The sequence below is a fragment of the Acromyrmex echinatior genome, chromosome 3, assembly GCF_024713525.1.
Source record: "Acromyrmex echinatior isolate Ae372 chromosome 3, ASM2471352v2, whole genome shotgun sequence".
NCBI lineage: Eukaryota > Metazoa > Arthropoda > Insecta > Hymenoptera > Formicidae > Acromyrmex > Acromyrmex echinatior.
In genome coordinates, this window is record NC_141854.1 from 6,894,717 (window position 1) to 6,911,942 (window position 17,226).

A 17,226-nucleotide genomic window follows, 5' to 3' on the forward strand; every position below is an offset into this window, starting at 1 on the left:
TTGGCTTTGACGTCTTGTCTGGTTTTGTTTTTGCGGCCTCTTCTACGCGGCGAAACTTTTTCCTCGTGAACAGTCGATCGATAGCTCCCGCGGTAGCTACCACGATTTCCTCTCCCACGATTGGTAGACAATTCAAACTGTTCTAACTTGCAATAAATTTTGTTAAATGTGTGTAAACTTAGTACTTTATTTTAACTTAAGTCAGTAAGTCACTTGCAAAGACCTCGTGACAGATAATGACTTTGAAAAAAGTGACTGTTATTTTAATCATCTTCGTTTGGGCCACTGATTCCCTGGCAGTTTATTATCCTCGTTCAAGGCGATCAAGTAAGTGATTTTATAATATAATTTTTATCATTACAGATTATATGCTATGTAATCTACACTCTGGAATCTATTCATATTTTTCTAATATTAACACAATTTTGAATGAAAATTGATAATTAAGAATTTTTACTTTTTTATATCTCCTTTATAAGTTGCAAGATGTTGGAATAACTAAATTAATATTATTTTAACAGATGAACTTTAATGTTAAACAATCTTATTAAATATTATTTTTAATATAAAACTATATTAAACTCAAAAAGTGCATGAGTGAAAATTTATCTACGATAAAGAATTAATTAGAGTAATTTCTAGTAAGAATCAATTGTTCGATATCAATTGTTTTGGGCTATATAAAGTTTAAATATATTCTAAATTAATAGATATTTATCTTTTACTATAGTGTGTCAGAATTATTTATATTCAAAACGCAAAAATTAAAAAAAATATCTAAAGGATTTCATAAAAGACAAGTGATCAAAATATTTTTAATTCTTTTTAAAACACTTTTCAAATATATTTCTTAGTCAGTGTGTGCATATGTAACATCGATTTATTACCTGAACGTAACATTAACATTAACTTCAACAAGAATACATATATGTGTATATATTTAGCAAAGATGTCATTCAATTAATGCATGTTTAAATGTTTTAAATAAAAACAGTTGTCTATCCACAGTCTATCAATTTTTCTATATCACAATGCATGCAGTTGAATAATTGAAAAACTTGAATTAAGAATGCGTATTGTCGATACATGCCGTTGGTGCAACCAGCTTTATATAAAATTATACAAGAATTAGATAAGTAAGTATTATATACATTATGAAAATTTTATTTCAGGTAATGAATATATATTGCACAGATGTACAGCCACTGCGGAATTAATTAGAAAGCATAGGAATGAGGATGTTGGAGCCAGTTTACGCAGAGCCGAAGGAAATTTGACACAATCGCAAATGCAACAAAAAGATTCTCTGATTGACGCTATTCAATCTGAAACTTCCAAGCAAATTTCGAACGGTGTTTTTCGACGTATGACTCATATGAGAAGACGCGGTAGTGGGCACGCACGTCGAATCGCAAGCAAACATTTAGCAGATACACCTCTTAAAACCGTAAATATCAACGTACCACAAGACAGACCATCAGCTTTTAAGAAGAAAAATCCATTACCGGAACTCTCGCGCAATATATCGGGCAGAAACATCGATTCGTCGTCACATGTAATAATTATCAAATCTCTCACTTAATATTTTTCCAATGACATTCAGTTTATATTGCCGCAGATTTTAATTTTATTGCAAATTAGTATAACTGCGTAATACATAATTACTTGTAATAATACTAAAGAAAAGCATATCATTTTTTTTTTTTTGGAACAATTTACCAATTTTATCTTTCTACAAATATTAATATTAATAAATATTATTTTTTATAACTGCGGCCTTTTAAAATAAGATTATTTTTATCGTATAATTAAATTTTCAAAAATTAAAATAAGTATAAAGTTAAATAAATAAACTTGAAATGTATTTTTTGTAGTTTATATTGAAACTATCTACAATCCTCATATCAACAATTATTCATAGTTACATATTATATAATTATGTATTACCCATTGCAGCTATACTCTCAGGCAACTTCTCCATCTCAACCTACAAGTAAAAGTTCTTAGATAAGACAGATGCAAATGAATTTGAATCTATTTTATATTATAGGTCCTTTTCAGCTAAATTTCTTGCATTATTATTTCCTCGTTTTCTCGTTTCTATATAGAGAAAAAACGAGGAAAGATGAACAGTACAAAGTACATAGAAATATAATTAAATAGACCATATAAAACTCTGACCTTAGTCACTTTCATAGCCACTCCTTCTGGCAAATTTCTTTGAAGATATTCTAGAAAAGTATCTGCTGTCGATCCAGTCAATTTTAAAAAGTCTAGATAGCGATAGTAAGTCCTAATTTCATACTGAACCCGGTGCTTTTTATGAACATGAGCAGATTTTAATACTGTCCAGCGTTCGTGGATAGCTTTATATGGTGCTGTACTGTAAACAAAAAAAATTAATTTTAATATATTATCCAATCAGCTATTTTTTGTGATTTTTTCCTGTGGATGGAGGACTTATGTAAGTGCTTTTTATCATTCCATATGATACTTCAACACAGAATCTTAATATGATCCAATCGTCGTTAAACATTAAAGTTAAATAACCGAATAAGACCTGATTGCATCAATGTTACTTTAGGCCTGTTCTTTTTGGCTGAACTTTTGTACCAATTCCTCTTTCTTCTTTCCTTCTGAAGAGAAAAGGAAGAAAGATGAACTGGTGCAAAAGTTCAGCTAAAAAGAATAAGCCTTTTAACTTTAAGCAAGACTTCCCACTTTCTTTTTTTAAAGCCGAGAAAGAGAGAGAGAGAGAGAGAGAGAGAGAGAGAGAGAGAGAGAGAGAGAGATATGGAAAGCTTTAAGCCTTACTTAAAGTCAAAGTAAGGTACAATCGGGTCTAATTAGAATATTAATAAACAAATAACTAGAACTCACTTTCTACCTATGTTGATTTTCAAATGATTTGCAGCCATCGTTGCAAATTCTCCATAGCTCTTTAATACCGCTGGATCATTTCCCCTGACTTCAACTTCAACTTTTTTATACAATTTATCTGGTGTGCCCTAAGAAATAAATATTCTATTTACACATTATATTTGAATAAATTAATGGAAATATAGCAATAACAAAATTTACCGTGTTTATCGAAAGAGAGACCTGTTCTTTCAATGAATCCTGTTGCTGTTCATCCTGTTGCTGTGTTGACATGAAAAGTTTCATGGAGGATATATCACTTCGTAGATATTTACGCACGAGAACATCAGGATATCCTGATTCATGTTGTATGGCAGCAAAAGTAGTATTTCTGAGAAGAAGTGGTAGCTAGCAGAATATAACACGGTTAACCTCAATTGCAATTTGCATTGGCTTTATGTTTATATTGAGATACCTTTGATAGGAACATTTCTTGTCGTTTTATATCGGCGAATAGAATTCCAAACTGCGAGATAATCTCCAGAAATTTTATGAATTTATTATTTCCGTGTTATGTAAACATATTCATTCATATATACGTTTAGCTGAACACGGTAACTGTAACTGTAACCGAGGCTAATTTGCTGGATCCAACGATCATAACCAATAAACCAATCCAATCATGTTCGCTTACTGCTCGGCATGCACAACTGTTGTTTCTATTAAACATAGATTGTACATACAACGTACACTGAATACAATTTAATTAGAATCGTACAACAGTTGTGTAGTTGATTGTGACGTTACCATGTAGGAGCAATTTATGTGTTAGTAGCAATAATATAAAATTCTCTTAGTAGAACAAAAATATTGCGATTATGCAAAGTTTATATTTGCAGCGTTAAACTAAAATGACTAAATTTAATACCCATTATTGCAATATTAGATATTTGTTAAACACAAACTAATATTTAAAGTTAGAAGAAGAGTTTTAATTGTTTCAATAATTAAGCATTGTTCTGGTTTTTTTATAGTAACAGAATAGCACAATTAATTATGTCTAAAGTTATAAATGTATATATGTGCGTAAAACTTGGATATATATATAAATTAGAAAGAGAAAATTACTTAACATGTTAAAAATTTATTAACATAATGTTAAGTAATTTTCTAAACATCTAAATATGCATATATTACATACATATCTAGATCCACAAAAACTATCTGATGCAAACTATAATAGTAATATCCACAAAAATTATCTGATGTAATATAAATTTCTTGTTTTCGAAAATTGTGTAAAATATTTAATATAAAGCGTAGTTTTGTATATTTTTATCTTATGTTCAATTTGTAATAAACAACATCTGTTATAGAATTTTATTTAATTTGTTCGAAATTGTTACAATTTTGATTTAAAAGAATATACATCGTGATTCATATAATTTTATAAGTATAATATAATGAGTCTAACCGAAACATTTACCAAAATTGAACGGAAACGCTCGGCTATATTTCAATTTCAATCAAAATCCAAATTAAAAATAAGAATCCTAATAAAGGCCATATACAAGTATAAACATGCCATATAATGGCATATATTATGTATTTTTTCTTCATAAATATCATAATTATCAATTATTGATTATATCAATTATTGAAACAGTAATTAAATTTCGAAATCGAAAACCAAAATTTTGATCGTGCCAATTTTGGCTAAAGAATATAACTGCTTTTTCTTCATAAACGATATAATTATTGAAACAATAATTATACAAAACATTTAATATGTATAATTATTGTTTCAATAATTATACATATTAAATTTAATATTTATGAAGAAAAGCTGTATGAGTTTCAGTCGAAACTGACATATGAGTTCGTTTTCAATTTCGGTAAAAGTTTCGGTAAAAGTTTCGGTTCGGATTCTAATAATAAGAAACTCATAATTTGCAGATTTTTTAGATATGAAATATGAGATGTCAGCTTGTGATATATTTTAGAAAACACTTCAATGAGAGATACAATTAGCTATTATTACATACATATGAATCAACTGCAATTTATATTATACATACTACATATATATCATTTGCAATTCGTGCAAAACTATGTATGTACAATGCTCCTTAGTAAATATATAGGCTATTTTTATTTCTCTCATTGCACAAATAATGTAATTAATAATATTTAAACATTAAAAAAAATAAGTATCGTCTGTTTTGTCTTATTGAAATACATATTAATAAATTGAATTATGAATCATTTGAAAGAATGGAAATACTTTTAAACACTATTGTTTGCACAAAAATCACAATATAAATCACATAATAGAGACAGATATTTTAACACATATTGCAGTCGTAATTTTATTTGACATCGCATATTTGTTTTACATAGTGTTTTTAATACCCATTCAATTCAATTAATGGTCTATGTGCTTTTGCTTTATAAACCGAAACACTCAAAAGTGAGCTAAACTATTATTACTTTGAGTGTAACATTAAAATATCTTGTCTAACATATTATAACTAACGTCGATCCTTAAACAAATTGGGTACAAAGGATCGTTGCGGTGTCTGAAAACCATAATTTGATTGCCATCCAACGTTAGTCCCAATGTTGGATCCAACGTTAGTGCCTCCTTGCCAGTTGGTAGATGATGATGATACCTTCTTATTCATATCGTTTAAAGGCAACCAGCGCGAGTCGTTTATACTCGGGTTATTACTGTTTTGGCATAACGATTTCGCTGGAAATATCTGCGACTTGTTTTGCCAATTATCTTTGGATTTTCCCCAAGGATCCTTGTCAACTTCTCTGGACCAATTAGTCGACGAAGTAGCCTGATTATCGATGTTCCTGTTCAATCCAAGATTGCCGTCGTCCCCCCAAGGGTCCCTTGCGTCTTCGGGAAGGTCATTCCAATCGTCTTTATCTCCTTGATTCCAATCATTAGATTGCGACTGTTCCCATCGCGGCTTGTTTGTATTCATCCAAGACTCCTTGTTGCGGCCACTCAAACTATCCCGATTCCAATTTTCGCCACCATTTCCCGATCTGGATGGACCGGACCATCTATTGTCTGAAGTCTGCCAAGGTTCTTTCATACTTCCAAGTGATTGTTTTGCATTCCATGAATTTCCATGAGATGAAGATTCTCTGCCATCCCAGGATTTATCTTGATTAGTTGATTTGCGATATTTGTCATTATCAGACAAAGCCTGCCAATTTCCGCTCGTTGTCGATTGTCTCTCATTACGCCAAATGTTTTCCGGTCTTTCATTAACGGACCGTTGCCAAGTGCTGCTTTGTTCAATAGCACCTCGACTTGGTATGTCCCATTCATCCGCAAATCTATTTGGTGGCGAGCTTTGGCGTCTTGGAGGAGATAACTGTCGCCTCGGAGATTGCTGTCGCCTTGGAGGAGATTGCTGTCGCCTCGGAGGAGATTGCTGTCGCCTTGAAGGCGAAGCATTACGTATATGTGGTGCTTGATGTGGCGAAAAATGTCTCATGGGAGAAGATTGATGCCGCGGTGGAATCAAGTCTCTTGGTCTTGATGGAGACATCATTCTGACAATAGGTGACATAGGTCTTCTTTCCGGAGACAACTGTCTCGCAGATAAGTCATATTCCATCGGAGATATTTGTCGTCTAGGTGGAGATAATTGTGGTCTTGGCGGCGATATGTGCCGTCTCATAGGTGACATTGGTCGACCTGAAACTTGTATCGGTCGTCTTGGCGGAGACATTCGATTAATCGGTGAAAATGGACGTCTAAGCGGCGACATTTCACGTCTTTCTCTATTATCAGATACCATTACTCTTATTGGCGACACTGGCCGTCTCTGAGAATATTCTCGATGTGATGGAGAATTACGTACTTGATACGATCTATCTGGAGAAAGATGTCTTCTAGATGGCGAGGATAAACGTCTCGGTGGTGATAGTAACGGACGTTTTGATGAAAATCCATCTGATGGAGATGCTCGTTGTGTAAATGATAAATTTTGCCTTTTCATTGGAGAAACAGGTCTTCTTATAGATCCTGTATCGCTCCAACGATTTCTATCAAAACTTTTATTCTTATTCCAGAAATTATCTTGGTTTTGGTGTCTATTTCTGTTATCAAATGATTTTTGAGGAAATTCCGATCTGTTGTCGGATTTAAATTTTTTTGATATTGGCATTATCATATTTGGCTCTAATGGTGTAAGGTTATGATATTTTTTGAATTTTGGTTTATTGTCCTCTGTTTCTAAGTATTCTTTATTCGCTGTCGTAATAACGATATCCTGTGCACGAGTTTCTTGTACAAATCGACCTTTCAAAAGAGGATCGTCATCAAGTGTCTTAGACTCAGGCTCAGGTGGCGCAATGCGATCCCACACTGAACGTGGCAAATGAGCCTGAATCTTATTAGTTTGGTCGAGGACCAAACTTAATACGTTTTTTAATTCCTTAGCGGTCGTTGCATCAACCGTAGGAGATGGACCGCTTAACTTTTCTTTGGCTGCTTCAAGTATTTCTCGACTTTCATTTACCTTCTGTATTAGATCTGTGTCAATTCGATTGCTCAATAATTTTTCTCTTAAATCAACTTGTTCTTTGATCTCCCTTGTTTTTTTCTCAAATAATGGATTGATGCGAAGGTTTGAATTTTCATGAAACCAGGTCTTTTTCTTAGCTGTAACATCTGATTAATAAAAAATTGATTAGATGTGTGTATGTGTATATATGTAATATCATGTAATATCTATTAGTTGTGTATCACCAAACTTACCCTGTTGTCCCACTTTAGATTTAGATCCAATCTTTTCAATTTTTTTAGGTATTTTATTAATTTCTATTATATCGGGCGAACGGTCTCGTTTCAATTTTAGTTTACCTTTTACTGATAAAGGACTGCTTTTCACTGCTTTGGTTATTTTTTTCGCGTGTAACGCTTTAGATTTTTCCACAAGTTCAGGTTTAGCTAAGGGATTCTTTCTTACCCATGCATCAGCATTTTCAGATTTGTCATTATTGATTATTTTCTCTAAAACCTTAGTATTAGCTAACGTTTTGCTTTCTTCCTCCAGCATCTTAATAAACCATGGCTGCGTAAGCCTATGCATGAGTCTACGTTCCATTAGAATAACTACCTCAAAATGAGGTCCCGTAGGCAATGTATCGACGACACATGCTCGAATTGGCATGAACGGATGACCGAGCCCAGTTTCTATAGGCCGTGCAAGTTCTAATATTGCTCGAACTGATTGTTTTGTCAACGTAGTGACCATTACAATACGTCGAAGAGAACTGATCTTCCTTAAGCATGTCATTACTTCGATAGCTAAAAGATATTATAACTTTAGAGTTTTATTATCGCAAGATATATGTTGTGATCGGAATGCTAAATGTTATTAATTAATCGCCAATAAAACTAACGATTAAAAAAAAACAATTTTGCGTACCTCTACCCATATTGGTGCCCGCATTGACTATACAATAAGTCACACGATTTTTATTATGTAAATCACGCGCAGAATTTAGTTTAGTTACAATTTCAGATGGAGATCCCATTATAAACGATGCATTGTATATGTTGTTCAATTCGCATGTCATTTCAGCCTCTTCTATTTCCGAAGGTGAATCAACTCCTATCACTTCTCGACATTTCTGTTATAATGCAATGATAGTACATTACTCTTCATTAATTTGCTTAACACTGCGTTTATGTATCCATACATAACGCATGATGTTAAAATATCAATATTAGGTTGTTTAATAATGCGTTTACTTACATAAATATCTTATGTAAGTTACGCAAGTACTTACAGATGCTATTGTAAGTCCAATTACACCTATTCCACAACCAATTTCAAGTATTGTAATTTTTTTTGTGGGCTCAAGCATGTCCGCAACTGTTTTAGCTACATTCCATGCACCAGCAGCATTACACCAAAAGTTCGTCTTTGGCGCAAGCTGCACTTTCAAATTACCCACGGTTTCATCTAGAGCTTCTGCTCCCACTAAGAATGTTGTAACAATTTTATCATCACGTCTGAAATGAATGCAATAATATATGCAATTTTTTGCTATTTGGAGCGTAGTTTATCTTGTTTGAATCTTACTTGTTCATTGATTTACAATAGAGAGATTTGACATTACAATTCCTTCCCGAACCAGACTCATATGTCTGTTTCAAACGATCCATAGTGCTACGACTAATATTTTTCCCGGTTGCAAAAAGCATAAGTTCATCTTTGCTATTGCAACGTACTAACAAACACAACCAATGTTGGTCTTTATCTTGATCTATATCTTTATCTTTCTTCGTGTCAATATCCATAGATGTGTCATCTGATAGATTTTCATTAGAAGTGTCTTGAGTTGTGTCTTCAGTCGCAGATATAGTTGTTTGAAGAAAATCTTCAAATATCTATGTACCAATAATCATCGGTATTACAAGCCCTGTATAACTTATATCTAATATAAGTTATCTAATATTAAATTACGTCGTTTTTTGCATTTATTTATATAATATAAGTCTTATTTATATGTATGTATGTGCACATACATACATACATATGTATGTATTTGTATATGCATTAGTTTACACGTGCATGTGTGCGCGCGCTTGTGTAACACATACAATAGGTGATAAAAATAATAGAATCACATAAATTAACGATTTTATAGGAATATTTCCAGATGGTAGATTGCGTATTTTGAAATAAGGTGAAAATTATGAAAATAAGCAAATTCACTAAAACATTTATAATTTTTTTTTTATTTTGTTCTTGATCGTTGTTAAAATCAGAAGTGAATCACTTCATTTCACGAACTATTGACAATATCTAATTGTAAGATGGAATTTGTAACACCGTCTATTTCTTGTCAATATTGATGAATTAAACACTGGAAATTTAATTGATCAGATATCAAGAAAACAATCAAGTTTTCGTTGTTGCGAGACGTTAAAGATCTATGCTGGATGTAATTATAAATATCATGTCTTTACTTTTTTGGATCTTTTATTGTTTAAACTATACTGTAAAATTCATGCGATTGATGAAGACTCTATATAATTGAAATTACTTTCGCTCATTTTTAATGTCTATTAAACATTAAATTTAATTAATATTATATAACATTCTATATTTTATTTGTTCGTGGCCGGTTTTCTCAACATATTATATTGCATTTTCAATGAACAGATTATTATTGTTTATCTTATTATTGTTTATTTATAATTTTATTGATCAACATCTAGTGAATTTGCTTACTTTTGTAATTTTGAAGAATTATCAACAAACGTCGATTAAACAAATATTATTTGATTAATGTGTGGTATAGGACAGAAACAATCAAAATAAACTACTTAAAATGTAAGGAAAATATGCCCAAACGAATTAATGTGGTAATTATAGCAAAAGGAGATATTACTATATAAAATATTAAGTCTATTATCATTTTTATACTCCATAATTCATAATTATATAAATTAAATTTATTTTTTTAGTGTATTTTAGTACTCAACTGTCTATTAAAAATTATCATGTATACATGATCTTCTCTCTCTGATTGTATTTCTACATGAACGAAAAAAAAATCATTTTTCGAACTATGATTCTAATTTGATCACCCACTGTACAGACGCACGCATGTATGCGTTATTATTAATTTATCTATTACAAAAGTTTATTTTATAAATAAACTCGCATATCTATATGTAGTATATGTATAGATTTAACTTTAAATCAAACATATCATCTACATAGTAGATATTTTGTGTGTGTGTATACATATACGGTAGACCACCCATACCACCCTTTTATTTTTGCAGCATAAGGTCAAATCATAAGTGTTTAGACAAAACTTGTAGGGTTTGAAAAGATTTATTTACTGATTTTATCGGTTTGACCTTAAGTGACGTCGCCAAGATTAGGTCACGTCGATTTTTTTTAATAGAACATTTAATTTTTGATTCCATCTAATAGCCGAGAGCTTTCCAAAACATTACAAAACATAATAAAATTATTTTTCATCGAGTACTTTTTGAGTTATAAGGCTCGAAAGTTATAGTATTGCCAGCATTAGCATTACGCAAGATGTCTAACCAATGGTTAAAACCTCTTAAATGTTGTTCAAAATCCTGGATAAAGGTTATTCTCCGTATTTTCATTTTTACATAAAAATTAAAATAAGAGATACAACCTCCAACAGCTTTGATCTCGATAAATGTTATCCAGGACATGATCCTGAACATTCAAGAGGTTTTAGCTGTCAGTCGGACGTTTTGCGTAATGCTAGCGATATATACTATAACTTTCAAGCATCATAACTCAAAAAGTACTTAATGAAAAAATATTTTCTTATAGCGTTTTGGAAAGACACCAGCTATTAAATTTTGGAATCAAAAGTAGGATGTTCCATTAAAAGAAATCGATGTGACCTTGACCTGACTTTGGCGACGCTACCCAAGGTCAAATTAATAAGATCAGTAAATAAATCTTTTTAAACACTACAACTTTGTCTTAAACACTTTTCTATAAAACTTATATTTTCCGAAATATTCAAGTGTCCTGACCTTTTTGGGACACCTTGTATATATATCAATATATTATATATATTGATATATATATATATATATATATATATATATATATATATACATATACCATATGTATCAATAGTCATTTTTCTTTCTCTTTTCTTGCAAAATAAGTTTTTATCCATCTTTCCATTTCACAATAGTGTAATATAAGCATCAAAGCGGCATATGATATTTATTTTAAATTGGCTTTTTTTATATATATAGTAATATGTGAGATAAATATTGCAGATTTTTACATTTATATTTCTTATAAATATTTATTTATATTTTTATATTTTGTCTATTACAAGAATATAGTATATTTTGGAAATGGAAATGGAATTATGATGGAAATTTCAAGTGCATTTATTACTGCATCTATATAGCATTGTGCAAATTAAATTTACAGATGCTCTTTTTCTTTCTCTCTATTCTTATTTTATGCATATATTTATATATATGTATAAGTCATATGCCTCATTTACTGTTCTTGTTGATGTTGTCGTGTTCTTATTGATTGCAATCACTGCATACACAGTAGATTTCCAAAGACTTTTCTTTCTTATTCCTGTAAGACTATCCGTATTATATACTTTTATACAGTATATAATACAAAATTAATGTATCTTCGAAATATATTTTGTTATAATGCATAAGTTTTACTATATACAACTATTAATTAGAGAAAGTTCTCTTAAAATAAATAAATATCCTTTTTTTTTAATTTTTCAATATATTAAGTAGATTTAAAAGATAGAATTACTTTGTTTTTTGTTGTACATATATATCTGGTGCTCATAATTATTATATTATAATTGTTCAGAATTATCAGATTTCATTCAGTTTTTACAAGATAGAAGATGTTCACGAGTTCATGCATATATGTTTCAAGAGCTAAATCTTGCATATATTTTATAAATAAATGTAAATTGAGTTCATATAAAAAATATAGATTAATCAAAAAGTTTTTATCCGTTTTTTTATTTCATATATGAAAATTATATTTAAAAAAAAACGAATAAACTTTTTGTAATAAATTTTACCTTAACTGCCTTTAATACAAAAGATGGAAATTCAGTTATATGAGGGGCAGTAGCAGATCCTATTCCGATTGGTTCAAGATTCCAAGTTGATTTGAAATTATTAATAGGAGAGTTTGGGTCTGGTTTTATAGACTCCTGTATGGTTTTTTTTCTGCCTACACACATACCAGATATATTTAATTATTAAATTCTAATTATTTCTATTTGCACAATATCTTCATTACTTTATACAAAAAATATATACATTATAATATTATTAAAATATAAAGAAATAAAATAAAGTTATTTATATCTCAGCTCAAAATAAATTTATTATATATTTATATAATTTCCCACAGAAAAATTATTTTATTATAATACTTCAATAAACGTAAATATTAATAAATGCTAAACACACAAACTGTGAACTCCTAAATCAAAAAGAATACAGGTACATATGTACATAAGCAATTTATTAATGATTATCAAAAGCGCACAAACTTATCAGTTTTTTGTAATGTATGCTTTCCTTAAAACTATGAGTATACTTATGAAACAAAGTCAACATAAAAAAAAAATTTTAAGATATTTTTATACTTACATTGAAATTTCCATCGATTAGTATTTGGTTTTTTTAATGAACAACGTCGAATTGGATCTATCTTACATATAGGCGATCCTTCTATCTTCTGTATTCTTTCTAGCCATTTATTATAAGAAGGATAGGAAACTGTTAACACTCGAGCTAACTTTGATAATCTTTCTTTTAAAAGACTATTTTTCTCCGCAAGCTGGAAAAAAAGATTTTGTGTACACTAGTGCACATTGTTTTATAAATTGTAATAGATTAATGTTAGGGATGCACCGGATACCCGAAAGTATCCGGTATTATCTAGCACTTTTTTACTATCCGACCGGAAAGCCGGATATCATTAGTATCCGGGAATATATCCGGTTGAATTTGATATCATTGAATTGTTGATTTTTTCTTATACAAATGTTCTAGAAATAAATATGTATATTCATGCTATATTGTCTGATACATTGTTACAAAATTACAATTTTTTTCGCTATAGGCCTTTTTTGTTTAGAAGACACTTTCTCGGAATTCGGTCAAATATTCGGAAAAACTCGGATATCCGACTCGAAGAGATTGCCTTCTCGGATATCCAATCGGATACCGGATAACCGATGTTACATTCTGTCCGAATATTCGATATCCGGTAATTTTACGGTCCATCCCTAGTTTATATATGTATATTAATTGCAAAAAATGAGATTTATTAATGTACCTTCTTTTCATACCACTTAACCTCTATAAATTCTTCTTCAATAACTGTTACTTCATCTTTATCTTCCACCTGTTCTTCACTTTCTTTTGCAAACAATTCTGATTGATTAATTTCCTTCATACATTGATCCACACAAAAGGTTTCAGGATCTAATTCAATATTTTCTATCACATCCAAATGATGCATCACATCTTCATCTGTTACATCCTTTTGTCCATCAAACTGATCTAAGTCAATATCAGCAGTAAAATCAGTTGTATCATTATTTGATTCTTGATCACATTCCATCATTACCGGAACCAATTTATCTGTGTTATCTGTGATATCTGTATTATCTTGAGATTTTATGCCAACTGCAAATGACAAATGTTTTATATTGCATAAGAAACATTATATTTCTATGCAAATTCACGCTTTTGGCACCATAAGATTTATTATGGCTATCAATACTTTGTTAATCTTAAAATATAAAATACAAAATCACTTATTCTTAAATTATAATGTTATAATATTTAAACTATGATTATAAATTACAATATAAGCTGACACTAAAATCTGTAACATAATTACTAATGTTTTGTAAAACTTGTTTCATTTATGTTAATTAGAAAGCACTAATTAATTTCAAGGAATCAAAATAACATAATTTGCATTAAAAAAATATATATAGTATGTGTGAATACTAAGTTTATTTTAATAATTTTTCAAATTTGCATATGTAATAAAGAATATAATTGAGAGGATCTATAAAACCTTCACCATAGATCCTCCAAAATATAATTGAATGGATTCAATGAGTTCATGATCAACTCTGGAAGATTATTAGAAATAGTTGCTAATCCTCAGAACATATTTTTTAAAAGATTATAGTTGAGTTATTCTTGAGCTATATTCTATTAAATAATCAAAATACCATATCACATATATAGTTTATAAAACAGCATTTTTCAAGTTTTATATTTTTTATTAAAATCTGACCAAAACTTTTATTAAAGTCCGACCGAAACTGAAACACTCAGCTACATGTCAATTTCAATCGAAACCAAAATTAAAAAATAGAAATCCTAAAGACTATATGTATAGACATATCCATATATTGTATATTTTTTCTTCACAAATATCATAATTTACTGAAATAAGTACAATAAATTTTACTTGAAATCGAAAATTGAAATTTCAGTTGTGTCAATTTTGGCCAAAGAACATAAGTACTTCTACTTCATAAATATCATAATTTAATTATTGAAACAATAATTATATATATTAAAATTAATATTTATGAAGAAGAGCTATATGGTTTCAGTCGAAACTGATACATTTTCAGTTTTAGTAAAATTTTCAATTGGACTCTACTTTTTATCCTTGCAATATAAAGGAGATACACAAAGGGCACATTTCACTTAATGTTTGTAACACTTCTAAGTATTATTTCATTCTTGTTGTCATTGAATGTTAATCAAGGATTAAATAAATGTATATAAGTGTTGCAAACATTAAGTAGAACATATCCAAAGTAATCTTAAAAAATTAACAAATACTCATCTGGTCTGAAGTGACAGCTAAAAGTTAATTATAAGATATATATATATATACATACATATATTTTATATATATATATACATATATATATACATATATATATATACACATACACTACATATAAAACTTCAGAATAACTTTCTGTATTTTACCAGCATTAGTTTCAGGATCTTGTTGCGTTGTATCTGATTTTGGACAAGTTGTAACCTCTGCCTGTGATTCTTGTACCTGTGAATTTTGTACCTGTGAATCTTGTACCTGTGAATCTTGTATCTGCGAATCTTGTGCCTGTGAATCTTGTGCCTGCGAATCTTGTGCCTGCAAATCTTGTGCCTGCGAATCTTGTACCTGTGAATCTTTTGTCGTTTCAGATGTTTCTACTTCTGTGCATTCATCTATTACCTCATAGCATTCTTCTTTGTTTATAATTATCTCAGTATCTTCTAAAACATAAGTAATGCATATAGTAATGGCATAAACAATTATAACCATAAATAGTTAAGCCAATAAAAAAGAATTTCTCGAATATTCCACGCCTCAAATTGATCTAAATTCTCTAAACAGCTCTCAACAGTATACAGTTGCAACTTTGAAACATTTACCCTTCAACGAGGAATCGCCCATGGTTCCAAATTTTTGCGGAAACACGAAGGCGAACGGAACAACACTCGTGAGAGTTTATCGTCTTCGAGTTGCGATAACAACTACACGACCATGCATATGACGTAATGCAGTGACTGGCAAGAGAAATGACGGAATAATTGATTGTAGTTGTAGAAACAGCAATAAGTACCAGCAGTGCTCGTTAATAACGGCGTATCGTATGCGCCTTCGATTATTCGGTTGTTTACGAGAAGCAAATCTTACCATTTACGAGCTCCGCGTTTAAAAATATGCTTCAAAGAGACGCGTGGCTGACGTCCACCACAATCTCGCCTTTTGCTTTCGCTTGTAACGTTCTTGTTTTACACTTTTCAGCTCCTATATCGAACGAATATCATGAAAAATGAATGAATCTATAGACCTATTTTTCTGTTGCTGACGTTGCTGTACTGCGCTTATTAGCTTTATTACTTTTAAAAGACATAACATCGAGACAGACATATAACAAAGCGTTAGAGAGAAAAGAAAAGAAAATAGGAAGTACAAAAGGAACAAATACAAAGGACATACGTTAACGATCACACTACTTAACTACTAAATATAGTGAATAGATGCGTTCTTAAAAACATCGAAACATGGACTACGTTTACACAACTCAATTTACGCCGAAGTTACAACCATAGTTATACAATATATTGGCTAATTATAGCTATTCTTCTGAACAATAAAATGATGTTTCTGAAGAATAAAATGAATAAATTGGCCAGTTTCCTAATCGATGTTAAGTCTGATTAAGTCTGAGATGTTGTGTCCATGATGCTAGAAATCGGTTCAGAATCTCGCACGAAGAAAAAATTGATCAATCACATTGATCAATTCATGTGTTCAAATTGTTTAAATGTGATTTGTTAATTCTTTCTCTGAAATCTCAAACTGATTTCTAGCATCATGGACATTGTAGGCCTAATTCGAAGGCCTATCGAAGGTTTAATCCAAATCAGAAAGTAAAAACCAATTACAGTCGAGTATTCCCCTGTTAGGCCGGGTTCACACCCGGATTTGATGGAAAAGTAGAAAGCGGAAGCCAATCGGAACTCGCAATAGTAGTAGGCAGTACATTTCGCTTGTCTACTTATGTTTTTCCGCGAATTCTGATTGGCTTCCGCTTTCCGTTTTTCCGTGAAGGTGTGAACTCGGCCTTACAGACTGTAGTTGATTGGTTCTTATATTCTAATCCGAATTAAACCCTCGGAAACTAGGCCATAGACACAAGGTTTTATAACTTTGATGTAAACTGAGCCTAAATATAGGTGCATCCAGAAATACG

At 30.6% G+C, this 17,226-nt stretch overlaps 3 protein-coding genes across 4 annotated transcripts; 1 reads left to right on the plus strand and 2 right to left on the minus strand.

Annotated features, from left to right (window-relative positions):
• The first annotated feature begins 198 nt into the window (after nucleotides 1-198).
• On the plus strand, nucleotides 199-1,864 carry LOC105151790 (uncharacterized). Its single transcript, XM_011065699.2, has 2 exons — nucleotides 199-327; nucleotides 1,173-1,864. Exons 1-2 carry the CDS (start codon nucleotides 237-239, stop codon nucleotides 1,580-1,582), a joined length of 501 nt encoding a protein of 166 aa, XP_011064001.1. The 5' UTR covers nucleotides 199-236; the 3' UTR covers nucleotides 1,583-1,864.
• Nucleotides 1,861-3,541, minus strand: mRpS10 (mitochondrial ribosomal protein S10). The gene is made up of 5 exons (XM_011065696.1): nucleotides 3,335-3,541; nucleotides 3,082-3,267; nucleotides 2,881-3,008; nucleotides 2,182-2,383; nucleotides 1,861-1,987 (listed from the first exon to the last, which is right to left on the minus strand). Exons 1-5 carry the CDS (start codon nucleotides 3,347-3,349, stop codon nucleotides 1,937-1,939), a joined length of 582 nt encoding a protein of 193 aa, XP_011063998.1. The 5' UTR covers nucleotides 3,350-3,541; the 3' UTR covers nucleotides 1,861-1,936.
• Nucleotides 3,542-4,227: 686 nt separating this feature from the next.
• Nucleotides 4,228-16,528, minus strand: LOC105151788 (uncharacterized). 2 transcript variants are annotated; one of them, XM_011065698.2, is made up of 11 exons: nucleotides 16,164-16,528; nucleotides 15,899-16,033; nucleotides 15,449-15,736; nucleotides 13,758-14,110; nucleotides 13,067-13,256; nucleotides 12,487-12,641; nucleotides 8,979-9,286; nucleotides 8,683-8,908; nucleotides 8,319-8,523; nucleotides 7,646-8,197; nucleotides 4,228-7,558 (listed from the first exon to the last, which is right to left on the minus strand). In XM_011065698.2, the coding sequence occupies exons 2-11, from the start codon at nucleotides 15,918-15,920 to the stop codon at nucleotides 5,391-5,393; spliced, it is 4,467 nt and encodes a 1,488-aa protein (XP_011064000.1). In that variant the 5' UTR covers nucleotides 15,921-16,033; nucleotides 16,164-16,528; the 3' UTR covers nucleotides 4,228-5,390. The 2 variants fall into 2 exon arrangements, with proteins under 2 accessions (XP_011064000.1, XP_011063999.1); XM_011065697.2 differs by having other exon boundaries at nucleotides 15,449-15,739.
• Nucleotides 16,529-17,226: the final 698 nt, after the last annotated feature.